Consider the following 19976-nt stretch of genomic DNA (forward strand, 5'->3'; position numbering starts at 1 on the left):
TAGATGCTTTCTTAAAATTTAACTCCTTAAAACGTCGTCAAGTACCAGGCTGGTATAACAGCGAGGCGGTGTCCGCTGAGACGGCGCGTACATTATTCAACGCGCGCTCCCGCGCTCGCCTGCATTCCGTATACCTACCCGCATTGTTTGCATGTCCACCTGATATCCATGCAAGACTTGCTGCCTAAACTTTGCACATGAATTCAAGAATAACCGGACACAGCACTTGGCTACGTTGTTTATAGAACCAATAGTGCGCATTATTTTAGCATATAACTTCTTGCACTAGCGCTAACTTCCCGTCAACGCGTCCTTTGGTTTTCGCGGTTAAACTTTCTTGTAAAACTTTTTACTTGTATAAAGCATCACAAATTTTGTCGCTTATCAAAACGTATGGTTAACCATGGTTTAGCTGCAATTTAACTTCCATTTTAAGTGTTATAAAAATGGTCAAATAAGTATTTAAAAAAAACGATCTAACTTAGGTTGTTTAATTTCAGAGCTGACATAAATACTTGGAATTGCTTAAAATGTATAGAACTCAATGCCTTACTTAGCAACATTTAATAATGTTCAAGTTACGTGCATTTTCGCCTTTCTTTGTTTGTTTCAATCCATTCAGTATTTGCCGATTTAGCACATACTTAAGTAAGTAATCAATATAATATTGTTTTCGGTATTTACGAAATATCAGCGATTTCGTTACGGGATTAATAATATGTTGCGAAAGAGGTATACTTTTGTATGAATGTGTACCTATCTGCTTCAATGTTTGTTGTTATTACAATATAAGATTGTCATCAAAATCACTAATCATTGGACAATTCAGTTCAAAAACATCATAATCAATACATGTGTTTTTTGAGCTCGGAATATGTGCGTGTGATCTTCTCTTATTTAAAATAGAGGCTTACTAAAGCATTTGTAAATATAGCAATAAAAGCCTTAAAATGTACGAACGCCTACAAAACGTGTAGCACGACACAATGCAGATGTGACAGGCACAAGAAAGTCACTACAGATATCTGGCAAGCCGTCACTAATTCCATTTTCACCCCCAATTTATATCTGTCACTTTTGGTGCCGTGGACGCTGCGCGTAAAAATATTGTTTTTACTTATCCCCGTTGGGTGGGGGTATTACCCCCCTTTAGGGGACTAGGGGGCGTAATTACTTGAGCAGCCAGACGCTACGAGACGCTCCGTGGGGGTTGAAATTACTAACGGAGGTTTGCCCGCAAGCAGGCTACGCTTTTTGTAGGTGACGCGGGAGAATTTTTCTTAATCCGCTGTGTGGAGCTGTGAGGCTGACTCGCAGATCTTTGTGGCGCTCTTTCCTTTACATATATCGGCTTATTAAGTTAAGGATAGTGCTGTTTGGTACGTGGAAATGGAGAATGTAATACAGATTTTGTCGACTGGCAGGTTCATTTAGTGAGAACTACGTGCGTAAGTAGTGATAAAATTTTTTTGACTTTTACGATATTGATTAAAATACTTTTGTATAAATCAGAATATATCTCACATTACGAAGCTAGCTAAGCTAGTAGTGTGAGCCTTGAGAGAATATGGGTTGTTTAGTCATGTTTGTAAATTATCGGTGTGTTAGTACAAAATACTTTATCTATCGAAGTAAATATTGTACATGAGGTTACCTTGTGGTCGTACGAAACGGCGAGCCCAAGATAGTAGATCTTTACTTAATTCAACGTTTGTATGCTGCGTGCACCGTGCATTTCCTTGACATGACCTATGCTAATTCATAAGCTCCTGGTACTTTACAAACCGCCATCGCCGTGTTATTTCTGCTGACCTGGTAGGTCTGATTAAACATTTTGTATGTTTGTAAGAAGAAATATATACTTGTTAGTTTTATTTACTTGATTCACTCACTAGAGTTTTCGTAATTTTACGAAATAAATTAAAGGTTTAACAAAAAATGTTTACTTTTGGAACTATGGGATAAAAATGATAATATTTATCTTAGTAGCCATTTTTGAAATAATATTAATTAAAACCTTACTTTATTAATAAACATGCCAATTTTATTTAGAATGGCTTGTATAAGGGCAAAAGGGTGGCAACCATGTTGCCATACGTATTCTCTCAATTACTGCTTCGTTTATAACAACACTTGCGAGCTACAAAGTAGAAATCATCAAAATAAACCGTCGTCTCTAGCGTTGTTGGAACTGACCGTAAAGTTCGACTAGAAGTACCTACTATATGACTTTTCAAAGCGACAATGTACTGGTAGAGTCACGGACAATAATATGTATCACTGTCACAGTTTTCAATTGTACATCTTTGGGTGAAAATATCTTTTCAATTACTATCCATGGTATTTATATCACATTTTCGTAGGTGCTCCTTTGTGTGAAACTAATATTTTAATTATAGTTGTTAAAAACAATAATCATAATAGAAGAAAAATACATGGTAATTGTAAAATCACTTGGACTATAAGAATATAGTCAAAGTAATTTTACAATTACTGCCAAAAATAAGTCTTGAATGAAATAAAAGGTTTTCAATTAACTTAGCAATACGACTAATAACTTGTCAAGGTGTAGACACATTTGTCATCATTTAGACGACCCATCAATTGCAGGACATTACTCAAAACTTTATACTTTCGACTCTTACTAGAGTTTGAAAGAATAAGTGCAATATACAACACTAATGGACTATTGTTGCACGATTCTCTACCACTATCGACTATCGGCAACCGGCCAGCTATCGATAAATTTTGTTTGTAAATCTGATCAGTGCCTCTAGCAGGCGTTGTGGAAACTAATTTTACAGTACATTTTAAATGTCAAACTCCAGATACTCAATAGTACTTCGGAACGCAAGGGATAGACGCGAAACAAATGCTATGCAATAGGATGCAAGATGCAAGTATGAAAGCTGGCTCCTGGCCGCAACTTCGCCCGCGTGGACTACAGTTATATCATAGACATAACCACGAGAAAAGCTGTTATTTCAGCCTATATATAAGCTACAACACTACCAAGTTTCATCAAAATCCATTCAGTCGTTTTGTCGTAATTAAGTAACAACATTTATCCAAAATTTCGCAGTTACTATAATAATAGTATAGATTTATAAGATAGACCGTTGTTTTGATAGCATTGCATCTCTTTCGTAGCTAACGTGGGTACCAAAGACTAGTTTTATTGCAAAGATGTGTGGGCAAGGAAAAATTCTGCCAATAGGATTACTTCATTTTCATAGCCTTGTTTTGCGCAACTAATCCTATTGGGGCATTTTTCCTTGCGTACAGCTCCGATACTTTGCACATTTCTGGTGTAAACACAGCCCTAAACCGGTACCTAGGGATGTTCTGGTCTATACTTGACAATAGTAAATTGAAATATTTGCATTGATTAGGATGTACGACAGGTAAAGTGTTAATTATTGAGTCAGGGGGTGATTTAATTAATTAATTTCTTACACTTTTCACATATAACAGTAATTTTTGTTATATGGGTAATTAAATGTACTTACTTATTTGGCTAAGAAACCATAACATTGAAGTGTTATTTTCTGATGAGATCCTTTATTCAACGTCAAATTACGAAAAAACCACACAAATGTATGTATTTTCTAGTAAATATTCATGTTACTATTTGTGATTTTCCACTCGGTTCTTCAAATGACTTGCTTTTGCTTGGTGCAGGTCGACATTTATATTTGGATGGGTTCAAAAATACGGCAGCGGTGTCTGCACCGTTTCGATACCAATCGATATCTCAAAAATAGTTTCTAAAGTGTTCGGCCGGTGTCACTGTCAAATCTCAATTGCGTTTTAATATGGTTTGGGATAGACGTCGTAATTTTAGATTTTGTTATTCCTTCCTATGAATATTTGTGGCAGCCGAATTTTGTGAATTTATGAGTAAAGACTTGCTGAGAGAACAAGAAATATTATAGAAGCCTTTTAGTTACTCTTTATTTGACTTTTTCACAAGACATTTTTAAACCCGAGCAAAGACAAGCCCTAAAGCTAGTTGTGTTCAAAAGACAATTTTCTGTCGCTCAGGATTTGCCCGTTACTGAACTTGACATAAGTCTAGCTTTATCTCAGTCTGTGCGAAGGCGTGTGAAATCATGATTCTGCAAAAATATCACGGCATCCTTGGGAAGCATTCTGCCTGTTCGTGAATAAAGTAACTGTGTAAGTATTATCAGTGTGTAATGTTAGTATCGGAACATGCGTCGTGACGTAACCACCGGTATTTACATTACGGCGAGATATAACAGTAAATTTAACCACGTTTATAAATCTCGGCGACTAGGGGAGCAGGCGGGAGCAGGAGTCTCCAGGCGAGACGCGGCACGCACTCCTACGTAGGTATCCATATTTAGTGGCTCCACTCGCTCAGTTTATCACACTTCAAAGCGCACGAGTAAGCGCCGACTTGTAACCGCGTCTCCCCAGCGATACCCCTGTAACTAGGAAGCCGCTTTGTGAAATTCGCGATGCTTTTCGACGTAGACGCGACCCCCATTCGGTTTTTCGAGGTCGGCCCGCTTCCCCCTCACATAATGCGAGTATCTACCTTCGCGCAGTTTCTGCTAGCCTGGTACTTAACACGCGGTAACAACGCGGTTTCTGCACCTAGTTTCTCACTAAACTCGGAGCGAATGTGGGTGTTTAATTATTTATTCAATCTGTCGGAGGATTTTTCGCTGCGTGTTCCCCTGTTTTAGTTTTAATCGCATTAACGAAGTAACGCTGTGTTACCTACAAGGTATGTTTACATTAGCTGTCATCAATAGTAATGACTAATGGTCTGTCGATTCCTATGGTTGGACATCAATTTCTTTATGTATTTGGAAAATAGGGTAATATTTAATCAATATGTACTTCGATTACTCAAGGTTTTTTACAAGATTCTTTGGATACACGAATGACTTAAAGCTGATTGAAATTGTTTGTATGTTTCGTCTGCCAGAGAAGTCTTGAAGTTCATAATTGAACCACTAATATGAAATGCTAAAAGAGCAACTGTATATCGGTATTGGTAACAGTTTTTTAATAATACGTGCATCAGAGTTGATAGTTAAATGAAATAAATAAGAAAGTACAAAAAATACCTCGTAGTGGACAGAGGGAATTGATGATTGTTAAAAGATGATGAAGAATTACTTAACAGGGATCTGTTATCCTTTTGAAGCCAACTGCAAACTTTTGTCTACTTTCGCACACACACCAAGTAACTCATTAGTTTTCTAATAAAATTTAATAACTCAAAGGTATTCTCCAATTGTAGGTAAAAGAAGAATCACATTTTTAAGTGAAGCCAATAAAAAAATCCAATTAATGATCTGGTGATACGTTTATGGCACCAAAAAAGAACAGATTGCAATAACTCCTGCTCAATTTCTGGAACAAAGTATTTATTCCATCGTAAAATTCTCAGTATTCTTCTATCAATAAAGCACAAATTCGTTGTGATTTTTCCTAGAACTTTTCACACGTGCACTGGTGTTTTTCTGGTGAACCTTTAGCTGATAATTGTCCCGGACAAGTTATCTCTCGAGCGCAAATCAATTCTTTTTATAAAGACAGTGTGACATTGCTTTCGAAGTGCGTTACGGGGAACTGAAAATTTTAAAGGATAAAAAATGTAGGTTTGTAGGTTAGGTTCTATTTGAGTCTTTGTTTGCGTTCCTATTGAATGATTTTCCGGTGTTAAAAGTATTTTTAGTTAATCGTTTACGATATTGCGATCTTTAGAGAAATGTTTTTTGTGTGTTTAGTAGTTCCAGAGATATTTGTAACGTATGAATATCAAAGGGTCATCATACTTTCCAAAATACTATGCTTACAAGGATTCTTCAGGGTTTTTAAATATTAATAATAAATATGAATTATAATAACAAACAAAGAAATATAACAAAAATGCACCATAATAATAACTCAAACAAACTGAATTCTTGTTTTACATAAAGGACTTTTAAAACTTAACCTATTTTAAAATCTCCTGTTTAATATGAATACCTGGTAATCATTACCCAGCTACACATTTTAGTCTTAAATACAAAATGCTTTCCATTTCTGAAGAAAACCGCTGTAATATTGGCATAGTGCGTTTCTAATCCTTCAGTCAAGCTTGATTACCGAGTGCTTTCCCCCGGGAGCCGGCCAGTTTCCCGGAGCCGTGTTTGTATCAGTTAATATCTAAATATACCTATAAATCCCTCTGTACTACGAATTGCTAATATACTTCAACTATTTTATCATCCGAAAATTTAGGAGAACAGCATGCACGATTTATTTAGATAATTATGAAGGTATATCAAGATGTATGGATGTGAATGAAGCAAAGGAAATTTGTAGGGATTGTACCAACCGGCGTTCTTTGGTCTCTGTCTACCCCTATAGGAAGAACGCGTGATGTTGTGTATGTGTGTACATGTATAATTAAGAATTTTGTGTATTTCTTATATAAAGTAGCTATGTAAATCAGGCTACCATCAGCTGCATAAGCCTATGTTCCAATTTGTATGTTGTATACCTCCCTCAGTCGTGAATCTTGCATACAAGGTTTCCCACTAAGTTGTTGGACTACAGCAAAGCTGTAAAAATATCGATACTACTTTTGTTAAATTAGTTTTTAAGTAATACAGCTTTTAAACAACCTTAGGAAAGAAGAATTTGTGTGTTTTTTTCTTTGTTTGTTATTTTATTTCTTCCCATTAGGTGGATTTTGATAATATGTTTAATATTTCAAAGCTTGACGCTTCCTGTGTGGTGCTATATAAACAGAGTATTAATACTGATAGTGTTTCAAAGAATCTACAAACATAGAAATAAAAACTAGATGAAATCTTTATGATTGTTCAAGCCGTTGCGTGGATTCGAATCCTGCACATGAAATGTTGGTTTGACGTAAAACATTAAAATGTTTTATTTTCCTTTGTCTGTCTATTCTTTCCTGCGTAGTCTTTTATGTATATAACGATACTGATAAAATTTGTTAAGTAATAGTTTCAACTCCTATTAATGAGCAGTCGTGGTGTTTGATAGATTTCTTTGTATATAGGTGTCCAAAAATATATTTATGCATTTGTGCCCCTTCTTAGAATTTCTAAATACCATTGTGTGGGTTATAAAACAGTAGGTGTTAAAAAAGGTTAAGTCTTAAATTAGATTTGTAAACTAAGCCTACGTTTTACTTGGGCAGAATACAGGGCCAAAATAAAAAGAATTTCGTACATTAAGGAATCGATATTTTACCAAGTTGTTCAATATTCACGTAAGTATAACATCATGCTTTTACCATAGCGGTGTAGTATAAGCAGTCACTACGGTCGCCATGTATCGTGTACTATTATCGATACTTAAACAGTTTTGCAAAACAGTTTTGGTATGAAAAATGGAACCACCGCAACTGATCTTGTTTGGTGCATTCGTTCATTTTTGTCATGGACTGATGAGGCTTAAAGCAAGGGAGGGATGGCTGTCGTGTATGAAAGAGCTCCGTATTTCATCATTGTTTTGGTCAACTCAGTCTAGTGAATCCGTTATTCGAGTGAATTTTTGCCACCGCCCATGTAATCGTCATTGTGTCCGATGACAGGTAGCGTCCGCCCGGTAAATCAATGCCTGTTATGTACAACAGTCATCGCTTTATGTGCCTATGTACTGCTGGTATATAAGCGTCGTATGTATTGGTATAGTGGATACGCGTGTACGTAGATAATCTCGTCATAGCTCGCACCCGTTATGGTATTACTGTGTGTGGGCGAGGAGGGGGCAGAGGGGGGACACGGGCCCCGCGAGTGCCGCAGGGGGCGCTGTCCGCTTTAAAAATACTGGGGCGCAAGCGGCGGGCGAAACTACCGAGCAAGCAGAATGCTAAAGGAAGCCGTTTATTTTGAAAGACCGAAGACTTTCAACTCGCCTATGCGCTCCTGGTGGAGACGGGTAAAAAGTTGTAAAAATGGCGAATAAAAAAACGCCAACCCGTTGTAGCTATTAGCTGTGCGCTTGCAAAAATGTTTTTGGCTCATGAAACCGGCAGTTTAAAAGAAGTGCCTGCCGCATCAAACTTTTAATTCTTAAGTTTAAGTTAGCAATCGCCAGGAATGATAAATATTTGCGCAATTTTATAGTACCACTGGTAATTTTTCACTTAAACAGTAAAATACAGAATTCCTGAGTCACTTTGGAAACTTGGTGTATTTATGTAGTTGAATCGGACCGGAGTTTTTATAACTAGAAGATAGTTTACTTACGCGGTTGGACTAGTGACTTACTTTCCGAAAAAGTCAATCAATACGTGTCACATCTCGGCTCATATAAATATGTAAGAAAGCGTGCACAATAAGGATGTGGTCGCGCCGCACTCATTATCGATAATCACAGCGACATCGTGTTTAACGTCCTTTGACGTTCGAAAAGCGTTCCAAATTTGTATTTTGTTCGTATTTTCATAATTGGGCGCGGGTGGGCCGGGGTGCTGGGTGGCGCCGCGGGCGTCATCGCACCCCTTCGCGTGGGTATTTAATGATTATACGCTGACTGCCACCTGATTGCTGGCACTCCGACGCGCTATCGATGATTACTTGTTATCGATAGATTGCTTCATATGGGACGGAGATTTTCGTTTATTTTTGATGTTCGAGTGGACAGATAAGCTTCGTACCGCGATATTAAATGAAGTAGATTGTTTTTTAATACTTGTTGCTGTTTGTCAGACATGATTATTGCATGTAGATTTCACAATGATTTATCTTCTTGAACTTACTGTTCATAACTGGGAAATATTAGCAAGATTTGTAAGTTATTTCGCTAACTAGATATAAGAGTACTCGTTAGTTGCGGCAGCATTATAAAAACTCGCTTCTTTTTGAGCAAACATCTTGATCTGAATCAAAAATATAATGCACATCAACACACTCACAGAATACCTCACGAAAGTACTTCAAAATGTACCCAATAATATTTTTATCGAGTATCGATAAACTGGCAATGCGTGGCAACAGTGTCGCAGCGCGAATCACTCGCGGGGTGGCAAGCACTACACGGGCAACACGCGGAGTGTGCCGGCGCGGGGGCCGCGGGGCGAGGGGGCCGGGGGGACACCGCAGTACATAGCCCATGTATCAGTACATACCAGGCCCTCAGCACATAACCGCTGGTGGATTCCCGAAATTTTGCAGTTATTTTGTATGGAAAACTAGGTTATTCCGCGATTTATTCGTCTATCGGCAGATGACCGAGCGAGCGGTGTCGCTTCGACGCAGTTTATTTGATGCTATATGACCCAGTCAACTGGCACCGACAATAAAACTAATGTGCTGACAGACAAAGAATTCTCAATTCTGCTGAATTTCAAGGAACTCTTTTCGAATATTTTCTTGGCACATGCTTTGAACTGAAGTTTTAACTGGAACTTCATGATTCAGACTGCGAGGATTGAATGCGTGACAAATAACAGAGTGAGGAGTTAATTACGAATCAGTCAGTTGGATGTACGTTAAACGATCTAAGTGCACATGTTAACCTTTAACTTAATGACATATTTGTACTAAGCTACATGTAATACATACGCTAGATATACACGCACCACTGCACCTTATCTGTCATTGAGGTGTAATTAATTACCGACTAAATTGCAACGGTATCTACATAACTATACTAGGCATACATGACCGACGAAGGGTCAACGGATATTTAGTGTCCGCATAGCAGATGCGGTCCTTGGCCACCGCCCTGAAGACGGTCGATATCTAGCTTGTCACCCCACCTAACTCCTAACTGGCTATGTACACCTGGTACTTAGACGTTCAAGTACTAGTTGTAGCGAACATTTCGGTTTGAATAATAATACGAAACTTGAAAACGTTAAGTGAGGTTTAAGATAGAATTATGCGAAATTATTCTAAGGTGTCACTTAAAGTTATAAAATCAAAGTAATAAAATGCGGGTTAAGTTATGAACTGAATAAATTACATTCCAAACTTGAAGCGTTCACTCAGCAAGTCAGCGTTAACACTTAAAGTGTAATAAAGGCATTCTACAATATGAAAACGTTTTAATTAGCAAAACATACATTTAGCTTAGTCGAAGTAAATAATGTTACATATTACGAATTCAAGACATCTTAAGAATGTGCAAAGAAAACGTATTGCTTAATCGTTTCAAATTGAATTTTCAATTTTATCATACATATCGTATAATCGTAAAAAGTCAGAAATCAGTCTCTATTTAATGAAACTTAAAGCAAAAAAGCAATAGCCTCTACTAATAACATAATAAGTACTATTAGTTTATAAATCAAAACAGAATCACAAAGAACGTATCAATCAACAATCACAAACTCATAAAACGAAGCTTCAACAATCAAATAAAGAAGCAAAAGAAAACATTCGAACGTTTAAAAAATAAAACGATTCACGTTCCGAGTTCAAATAAAGTTCAATATTTCTCCACTTTTCCGTTCCGAAACTTAGTGTAAGTGTAGTGGTGGATTGATGACGTTTTGCATGGGATAGCGGCCACTTGTTGAACGAAAATCTTCGTATGTTTTCGTAAGTCTACGCCGACGTCAGCTGTTCGAAAGCATACAAAATGGCGCTTCGGAAATTTTCGTAAACTTTTTACTTTTTTTGCGAAGTCGATTTTAAACGAGTATTGTTTGTTTGTTCGTTTGTTTGTTGAACGGTGTTTTATTCGTTTTGAGGTGTTTTTGTGTACTTTTGAATTGTGTATTTTGAAACTTTATAATTTTAATAACGTTGCAAGTTAATCTATCGTAGTTTTTATTTCCCAACGAATGCAAACTAATTATCTATTTTAGCTAAATTACTGACTCTGTTTAGTAATTTCAAATCTGTAGATGTAGTCTACTATAATATGTACTTTGCTCTTACTTACTATTGTTAACAAAATCAGATCAATTCACATGATTTTGTCATAAGTATAAGCGACGAATAGTAAAAAAATGTGTCTTAATGTCCCTTAGTATATTATACTCTTAACTATCTAAAACTAAGCCAGGTAAATCTGTGGCGTTATTTTTTTACGCTGACATAGCGTAAAGGTGCAATTCCGTGTCCGACGGCAAACGGAATCATTTATAGATTCAGCAATAATGCATTCTAAAACTACGATAGTTGGACTCTATTGCTTGCTAAAGTTAATATATTTAACCAAGGCTTAAAGTAGATTGAATGCAACCATTTACTTTTGTACTTAAATTGACAAGACTTCAAATATTATCTTAAATTCAAGTGTATAAATCTGACAAAAAAATTAATCTTATTTTAAACGTCTAATTTATAACAGCCAAGCAACATCTTAGCGCTCCTGCATCTATGTGTGCGTGCGTTCGTATTCCACAATACAAAGGTTAGAACTCGCAGGCATTCAGTCTTCATTCATGCCGTCACTCACTGTTGAATTACTTTTACATTTCATTAGACAACCTCCTACATGATTATGGTACCCTGGTATAATCGTGCGTACTTCCTGTGATGGTAAATGACGCAAATGTTTTTATGCCTACAGTTCCTAACGACCTATCGTAGGTTTGGTTCCGCTCCGAAGAGACGCATTAAGCCTCTTTTGTATTTAGCTTATTTGGAAAATGTTAATAGGAAAACTATGTAAATGGACTGCTAGTCTTCTGTAAGGCTGTTTTTTTTGTCGCTATTTATAAATGAATGGAGGAAACCTATAATTAACTCAGCCACCTGTACATTACTATGCTGAGTACCTAGTAGGATTAAAACACGATTCAATTGATGATCTAGTTTTTTCCTTTGTGTAAAAGGTCAGAGTTTTAGATTTACACTAGATTTATATCTTTACGTAGTTATGTGTTAGAGACGAAATCGAATCAATTAGGCGTAACGAAAAAGATGGCATGTTATCATAAAATGTATTATTATCTTCATTAACAATTTTCTTTATTTAATTGCAATGCTTTATAGCTACATTGCAAATGAAATATAATATGTTTAACGCTCAATTACTTAACCGTTAGTTTAGAACTCTACCGCCTGAAGTTTCTATTCGCCTGGTCCGGCGTCAACTTGCAACCAGGAGGGCTGCTCGAAACTAGCTGCATTACCTTGATACCAGGGGGCCAGCACACATGCTGGGTACATCCAGCTATATTTAGTGGGTTGTCCATTTGAAGCACTATCGATTTGTGTCCGCGGGTCGGAGCGTTGACCCGCCCAGCACGGCCCGCCGGCCGTTTCGCTAATTTATTAATTATTTAAACTTACGAACGCATATGATGTCCTGGTATCAAGCATGCGTATTCCTGCTACGCGAGCGAAAACTGGGAATTTTGTGTCCTCCATTTTATTTGCTTTTTTGGTTATATTTCCAGCTTTAAATATTAAATGGATCGGGATGTTAACTGGCTAAAAGTTGATACTGCAATTTATTTTCTGAGTTTACTTAATAATAATATACTGAATATACAAGCGTATACTTCGACCGAGTACCTAATTGAAATAAATATCGCTTTATATACTTTAAAACATATAAAAGCAGAACATAAACAATCTCTACATACTATGAGAAACAAAATTTCAAATGATCTAATATTTAATATGTGGATCCACCAAATAGCAAATATTTCACTATGACATAGTAATACAATAGTGCACTATACTTGTTGTCCGTTCCCCGTTTGCGACGTATTCACACATGCGACAGGACAATAGGACATTACCAATCGGAATGGCGATCTCTGATTGAGAGATATGGATAGCAATCGGCACTTATAGCTATCGCAGTTAGGCATAGTTTAAATTTTGGGCTTAGAAGATAGTTTACTAACTATAGTTATTTTTTGACCCTATTAATTACATAACTAGCGAATTTTGCAGATGTCCCGAACTTTAAAACCGATTTCAAGGCATTTTATTCGACACTGAAAATTTCTTTCATTGACGCAAAACCTTAATGTATTGTACACTAAAAACCTTCCTAAAGAATCTACTGGTCAGAACCGCATAAAATCTGTTCGGCAGTTTTTGATATTGTGTTCAATAGACAGACAAATAAAACGGGGAACTATGCTTAGTACACTAATATCTTACTAATTAATCTATTGGTAAAAAACACGTGAAGCTTTGTGGTGTACTTTTTGATTTTGTCTATATTTGTATTCAGGCAGTAAAAGCGGGGGATTACTTTTTTATTATAAAGTGATTATAACATACTTATTTCCTTTGTTACAGGATAACTTAACGCCCGAACCGGCCGACATGAATGATGACGACAATTTTTCTAGTAAGTATTCACACAGAACTACAAAATATCTTCTTAAAAAACTTGCATCAAATCAATTTAAAAAACTACCGAGAGTTTATGCCGATAAAAATGATGGCATAAACGACTCAACTATTGGCATATTTTTAACAAAATGATTTGTAAATGAGACAAAATTTGGTGGATTGATTGGCAAATGTGATCTGGTGCAGGTCAGGGAATCGCGAAAGATGCGGAGAAGTTGAAAATGATGTTGCTTGCATGGAATTACCACAGTCAGACACAAGGTAACGTTGTTTTGTTTATTTCACAAATGTTTACGTGAAAAATTAACTACTATATGAAATTTGATGCTGAAAACCTTAATTATTTTAGTAATTCAATAAGTAGGTACTGGGAAAAAATGTATTTGCTCCTTCATATGCTATACGCAAAGTAAAGAAAATATACAAGAATAAATACTGAGATGACGAATTAACTGCGCCAAAAATAAATTGATTTGTAGCTCGATTCTCTACTACTATCGACTACCGACAACCGAACTGTTATCGAGAAATTTTGTATGAAAATCTGATCAGCGCCTCTGACGGGTGTCGTAGGAAATATTTTGGCAGTACATTCTTAATGTCAAAATTTCGATAGCTAGCCGGTTGTTGGTAGTCGATAGTGGTAGAGAATCGAGGTTTTGTATGTATTATAGTACTCGGAACATGACGCAGGGTTGACTTCTAACCACACGAAAAGTATCATACTAGAAAAAGACTTAAATCGTCAGTAAAATTCGCAGGCTAAGTGTTAATTGAGCACTTAAATCCTTTAATCCTTATGAATTTATAAAAGTACTCTTCGGTGCGTAAGTTATCATTATGATGCATTTATAGAAAATCCAAGTTATGCTAACAGACCTTTAATATTGACTGTTATTTCATGATCACGATAATTTCGAATTGTTATTTTATTATACTAAATAGCACTAAGGAAAAATCTAAACTAAAATAAAAAAAAACAAAATGTTCTTTCATAATTTTCACTGTCTACATATACAAAGTACCATTTTTATTTTGTATAATATATAGATGCGTGGCTACAAATCTTTGAAACATATCGCAACATCTTTAAATAGAATATTTACCATTCTGACTTACTTCAAGAATAAGATACTTTTGGCCTACTCACCTAGGTATATGAAATCCGAAATAACACTAACACATATTTTTTCTTCCACATTTTTTTTTCACACGTACGAAATTTGCAGCAGAAGCAAGTTCATAATAATATGTTTAAAATGAAAAGTCACAGATATTACAAAATATTTCCTACACAGGTGCATCCATAGCACAAAGCTAGTTAATACCATAGACATTTAATGAAGTCTACTTCAAAGGCCACTCTATAAAGTTTTTATTTGAAAAATCGTTTGTCGATGGTATTTTATTATTATCTCAACTAATTGTCGGTGTCAAAGAGTAAAGAAAAGCTTTGAATGGGTTTTGATAAAATGGTGTTAACTAATATGAGATGGGATTTTCTTGATAATTGTGTTTAAAGAGTTTTTGTGCAATGATTTAAATAAGTCTTCTCGCCTGTACGTATAACGGATTTTTTTAGCCAGCTGCGCTCAGAGGTCGATAAAAGATCTGTGGGTTAAACAGCCTTTGGCGCGGTCATTCCATAGATGGGTGACCGCATAGTGGTATTTGTTGACATTGATAGTTGTTGCTAAATATTAAAGATATCTATTTATCTAAGTTCCCTTGTCTCTGGCTACCCCTATGGGAATAAAGCGTGATTGCATGTGTATGTATCTATTCATATAGTATAGTTATATGGTATTATCGCTCCCCTAACTCACGAAATCGAAATACCATCAATTATTTGGTCAACAAATTACACGTGACAATCAAACCATCTTATTATCTTACCATTAGTAACACGAATCTCATACATACATACATACATACATACATACATACATACATAATATACGCACAATGGTTGATTAACAGTGACAAACGCATTGCCTATATCACTAAGTATACATACATACATACATACATACATATGTCACATTATTGATTATCTCAGAAGCATTGGGCCATTGTGACTAACTACATCTTCACAACGAGTTTGGGATAAGGATTCTTAACATTTGTTAAGGATATAACATTATTATTTTGACATCTTTTCTTGTATTTTTTGTTTGGGTTAAGTCGAGATTCATAGTTACAAAACACACTAGAACATTTTTACATCATATTTGATTTTAATGCAAAATTTTCTATAGCAAGAAATATTACTGTATGTAGAATTGTTATAGTTTAGAACGGTTGTAAAATTTACTGTCTTATAACTTAAAAAAAAAACAATTCTACGTTCTAGTCAGCTATCAAATGGAAACGAATGTATCTAGTAATTCTTCATACCCACTTATTTAACTCCAAACTTCGTTCTCAAACCCACTTTTCTTGTCAACCCAATAGTTTATCGACTGCATAATTTTCACTTCAAGTGAACGCATCGGCTATTTTTATTACAGAAGCCATATCGAGAGTACCAGGGACGCAGACGACGCAGGCACCTTCTCAAATTATTTATAACCAAGGGGGCTTGTTCGAGTTGACATTTAGAGGCAGATGCACCGGTCCCTTGCGTTCTGTAGGCCCTCATTAATTTCTGCCGCCTTGGTAACTAACTGTGCGAACACTAAATAATATTGCGAAATTATCTGTTTGTATGTACAGGGGGAGTACTTATGCGAAGTATTTGCCGCAAAAAATATATTTACACCGTAGGGCACGTTTAATGAAAGTTAATAAATATAAAATATTACTATTTTAGTCCATTCCATTGCTTCACTGAGTCGCAGTGGCACTTTTTTCAATTTATGCGCAAAGAATAAAAAAATCTAACGAGTTGCTTTTTTATAAATAGTTAATGATCGTTTAGTGAGTAATATGTCGCTGTCTTTGCGGGTAATGAACTAAACAACTATAGTATCTAAATATTGTTTTAGTTATTATAAAAAAAAACGGAAAAGCTTGTCATAACTAAAACGACCTCTCGCCTCTAACTATCTACAAATCAATTTATCATTTCTCTAGCAATATGAGCTAAAACAAAATGTTAAAAATACTACGGACTTGACAAGAGGCTGGCACAGAATTTAGGATACTATAAATCGTACAGTGTAATGTGCTCGCATAGTTTTAATGAGCTGGCAAATGAGTTGTAGGCACTGAAAATGTTCATAAATACATGGGTTTATAACCGGCAAGTAGAGATGGGGTACACTCGAAGCGATAAAAGTGCACAAACGGACGGACATAAGTAAAAAAATAGAAGCCGTTAGTTTAAAGATACTTCAGCCTTTTGAATACTTACTTTACTTACTTACTGCATTTTGGGTTCGAATTCGTCTATTCTAAAATATGTATTTATTTCTCGTTTTCTGATTGCATTTTGTAGAACACAATTTTTAATCCAAAGTAGCTTCTATAAAATTAGAAATTGTGACAAATATAATAAGAGATATTGGACCTTAATAATAAGTGATTTGATTTAGTATCCAAGCAGTTCTAACTTCCCTTTTATTGTAGGTTTGTACCTTATTTCTTCACAGAAGCAATCTACTGAAATGTAGTTCAACTTATCAATAAACTAGACCAACCTAAGGTTTCTTGCTCTTCATCGACTTCAATTTACCCATCGGTCAATGCAATGGACTGTCTCTACATATAAAAAAATATCTTTATAAAAGTTGCACATTTAGTTTCATCACTGCCTCATGAAACATATAAACCTATTAAGTTTATCTCAAATAAGTCAAATAACTTACTGGTCACTTAGCAAGCCTTTTATATCTTTGATTGTAACTTAATGAAACAACGAGGTACGGAAGATTAACTCGATAGTTTAGTAAACTATTGAATGTCCCGATTTCGGATTATAGTTCGTCTATTTTCAACAAACGCTGGACAAATAATAGAAGGATCGATATTTAGGTTACTCTCTCTCTATTTTAAAAACTTGACCTATATTTATTTCGATGCCTTTTTCGTGTGGTTAGTGGTGGTCAGTAAATGACAAAAAAAAGATTTGAACTTGAAGAACTTTTCCCATTTATTTAAGTCAGTTAAAAATAATAAAATATGTTGTCAAAATAAACTTAAGTTTGACTTTACTGTGTCCCATCACTAGTAATCCTTCCACGCGTCATGTAAAGCGAAGCTAGAGTACAAAGCAAGCTGTCATGGTTTTTATGACTATGAAATTAAATGCACTTGAAAATTATGAACTAAAACGACTTCTCCGAACAATGAAAGTCATACTACACGTCTGATTTTTATTGCTGTTTTGAGTGAAAGGGTGCAATTTGGTTACTTTGTGCACCTCTTACTTAATGCTATGTTCCTGGTACTTGCAGGCCGCAACGGTGATATAACTGAGAGTGGCGGAGACAGCATGGCAGATCTCTGGGCTTCATACCACAGCGCATTGGGACTCGGCAGCAAGCCACCCAAACCACCCACACCCCTGGCCACTGGCCACTCGGTGAGTTTTAAGGTTGAGCAGCGTTTCATATTACTTCGTAGAATATTTAAACTCTTTTCCTCCCATATTTTCCTGGTACGTAATAAAATTTTACTGCATTTTGCTCTTCTATGAAAAAGTGCTATCCGATATGCAGAGTTCTAACAAACACCTACGCGCACCTTGTGAGTTCGTTTTTTTATCGCCGAGGTCTTGATATAAGATATTGCTGCATCCTTTATTAAAATATCGTAGATTAAAATATCGCTGCATATGAAAAATGCACCGGCAAAGTGCATACGTAATATGGATGTCTAAAGTTGAGATAAAATGAAAATTCGATCTCCTGGCCAATTATATTGCCTTGGTGTTCTGATCCTTTGTTCCCATGTGAAAACATGGCGGCATATTTTATGCTTTTTGGTTGTCCATTTTATAAACCAGGAGGTTATACAGCTGCGTATTATTATGGTGACATTTCACCTTTTTGCCTTTATACCTGTATTCAAACGTAAATATTACATCTCCTTTTTATTAAAATGAAAGTTAGTCCTGTCTCTTTTAAAGGCGGCGACATTCAGTCACATTTAACAACAGATGTTAACTTAAAACCAAATAAAAAAATATCATTACTCTGATAAACACGCTAGGATTAGCAGCTATTATTTGAAATTAGGTCAACGAGATCGTATCTTCAATCTCTTCAAATTATCAACCAAGAACCAAAACAACACACATTTTCTCCCTTTTTCAAACATACTTTTCCGTAGTTGCAAGTACTAACTTACATTATTGGTACAGAGTCCCATTCACGTGGGTTCAGCGACCCCTGGCGTGGAGCCGGCATCAACGCACGATGAGACCTCGTCATCTGATCGGACCAAGGACGACGATGACGGCGGCGCGTCTGATGATGACTCCGACGACCGAGTCGACCCTCAGCACCATGATCCCGAGAGGCTGAAGGCTTTTAACGTGAGTACTACTTTATTGACCGAAATGATACTCAATTTTGAGTATCATATGAAGTCTCGTGATGACTGTTACTTTGGCATTTGTTGTGGCGATCGATATATCTTTAATTTATTTTGTTCGGGTAATTGCTCTTCCATGAATGATATTGTTATCAATAGTGCAAATAAAGAGAAAGTTCAAAGATGCTGTATTCGAATAGTTCGGAAAAGATAAAAACGGACTTTGATTTAGCTTTTAGAGAAGAAATCATGATACATAAAGAAATAAATGTTCTATCACAAATTGCTATCTACAGTGCGATCCTCCGCAAACCCAATTAAAACCAGTCAAGGATATTTACTTAAACACTATTGTTCCGACAATTTCCTGCTACCTTGACCTGTACCTCGATTCTGTACATTCGATACTAACGTCACGCTATCGAATACCATACATTACTATCGAGCTACTCGTTAGGAAACCGGCAGCAATCCGGCAGAGAATCGCGACCTATCGAGTATCGAAAACTTGACATTTAAAGTGAGAAAAAGTTTCGTTCTGAAAATTGCTGCTTAAATGCTCTTTAAATAAAATTTTTTTGGTAATAATTGTGTATAAACTAATTTTAAATATATTATATAGTGGATAAAAAATAATCATGAAAGGTATTATTCTCATAAATAATAATTATAGTCTACTTTAAACGGTATTAGTAAAAATAAATCAATAACATAAAAATATCATAATTAATGTTGGTCAACGAAACATTATCAACACAAAAAAAGAATCAGCGTCTTTTTTTTTCTACGTTGAAGCAGGCAAAGGAGACAATATCTTTTCAGCCTCGTTGGCCTCGTCTTCCTAAAAATATCCAATAAAGATTATTAAAATAATTTATTAAAATTAAAAATGGAAAGAATATTTTATTTCGAAATTCGAATTTCGAATTGCCCCTAAGTGCGTTCCAGCAAAAAAAATATTTATTTAATTTTATTTTATTTTAATGTTTGGTGGAAAATGGCGCCATTGACGAACATAGTTGTTGCGAAAATCCGCTAGGGGCGCTGATCAATTCTTCATACAAAATTTTTCGATATCTACTCGTTACTCGATACTCGATAGTTGTACAGAATCGCGGTACTGTACATTCGATACTAACGTCACGCTATCGAATACCATACATTGCTATCGAGCAACTCGTTAGGAAACCGGCAGCAATCCGGCAGAGAATCGCGACCTATCGA

At 35.8% G+C, this 19976-nt stretch overlaps 1 protein-coding gene across 5 annotated transcripts in view; it reads left to right on the forward strand.

The window, feature by feature from the left end:
* Positions 1-19976, forward strand: part of LOC142982555 (nucleolar protein 4) — a 151836-nt gene that overhangs the window by 123783 nt on the left and 8077 nt on the right. For 4 of the 5 annotated variants that reach the window (XM_076129100.1, XM_076129097.1, XM_076129098.1 and 1 more), the window contains 4 exons: positions 13218-13269; positions 13461-13535; positions 17672-17799; positions 18580-18753. In XM_076129100.1, coding sequence (XP_075985215.1) covers positions 13218-13269; positions 13461-13535; positions 17672-17799; positions 18580-18753 — 429 coding nt within the window. The remainder of the gene's footprint in view (positions 1-13217; positions 13270-13460; positions 13536-17671; positions 17800-18579; positions 18754-19976) is intronic. The other variant, XM_076129102.1, reaches the window with a different exon arrangement.

The sequence above is a fragment of the Anticarsia gemmatalis genome, chromosome 22 (assembly GCF_050436995.1).
Source record: "Anticarsia gemmatalis isolate Benzon Research Colony breed Stoneville strain chromosome 22, ilAntGemm2 primary, whole genome shotgun sequence".
Taxonomy (NCBI): domain Eukaryota; kingdom Metazoa; phylum Arthropoda; class Insecta; order Lepidoptera; family Erebidae; genus Anticarsia; species Anticarsia gemmatalis.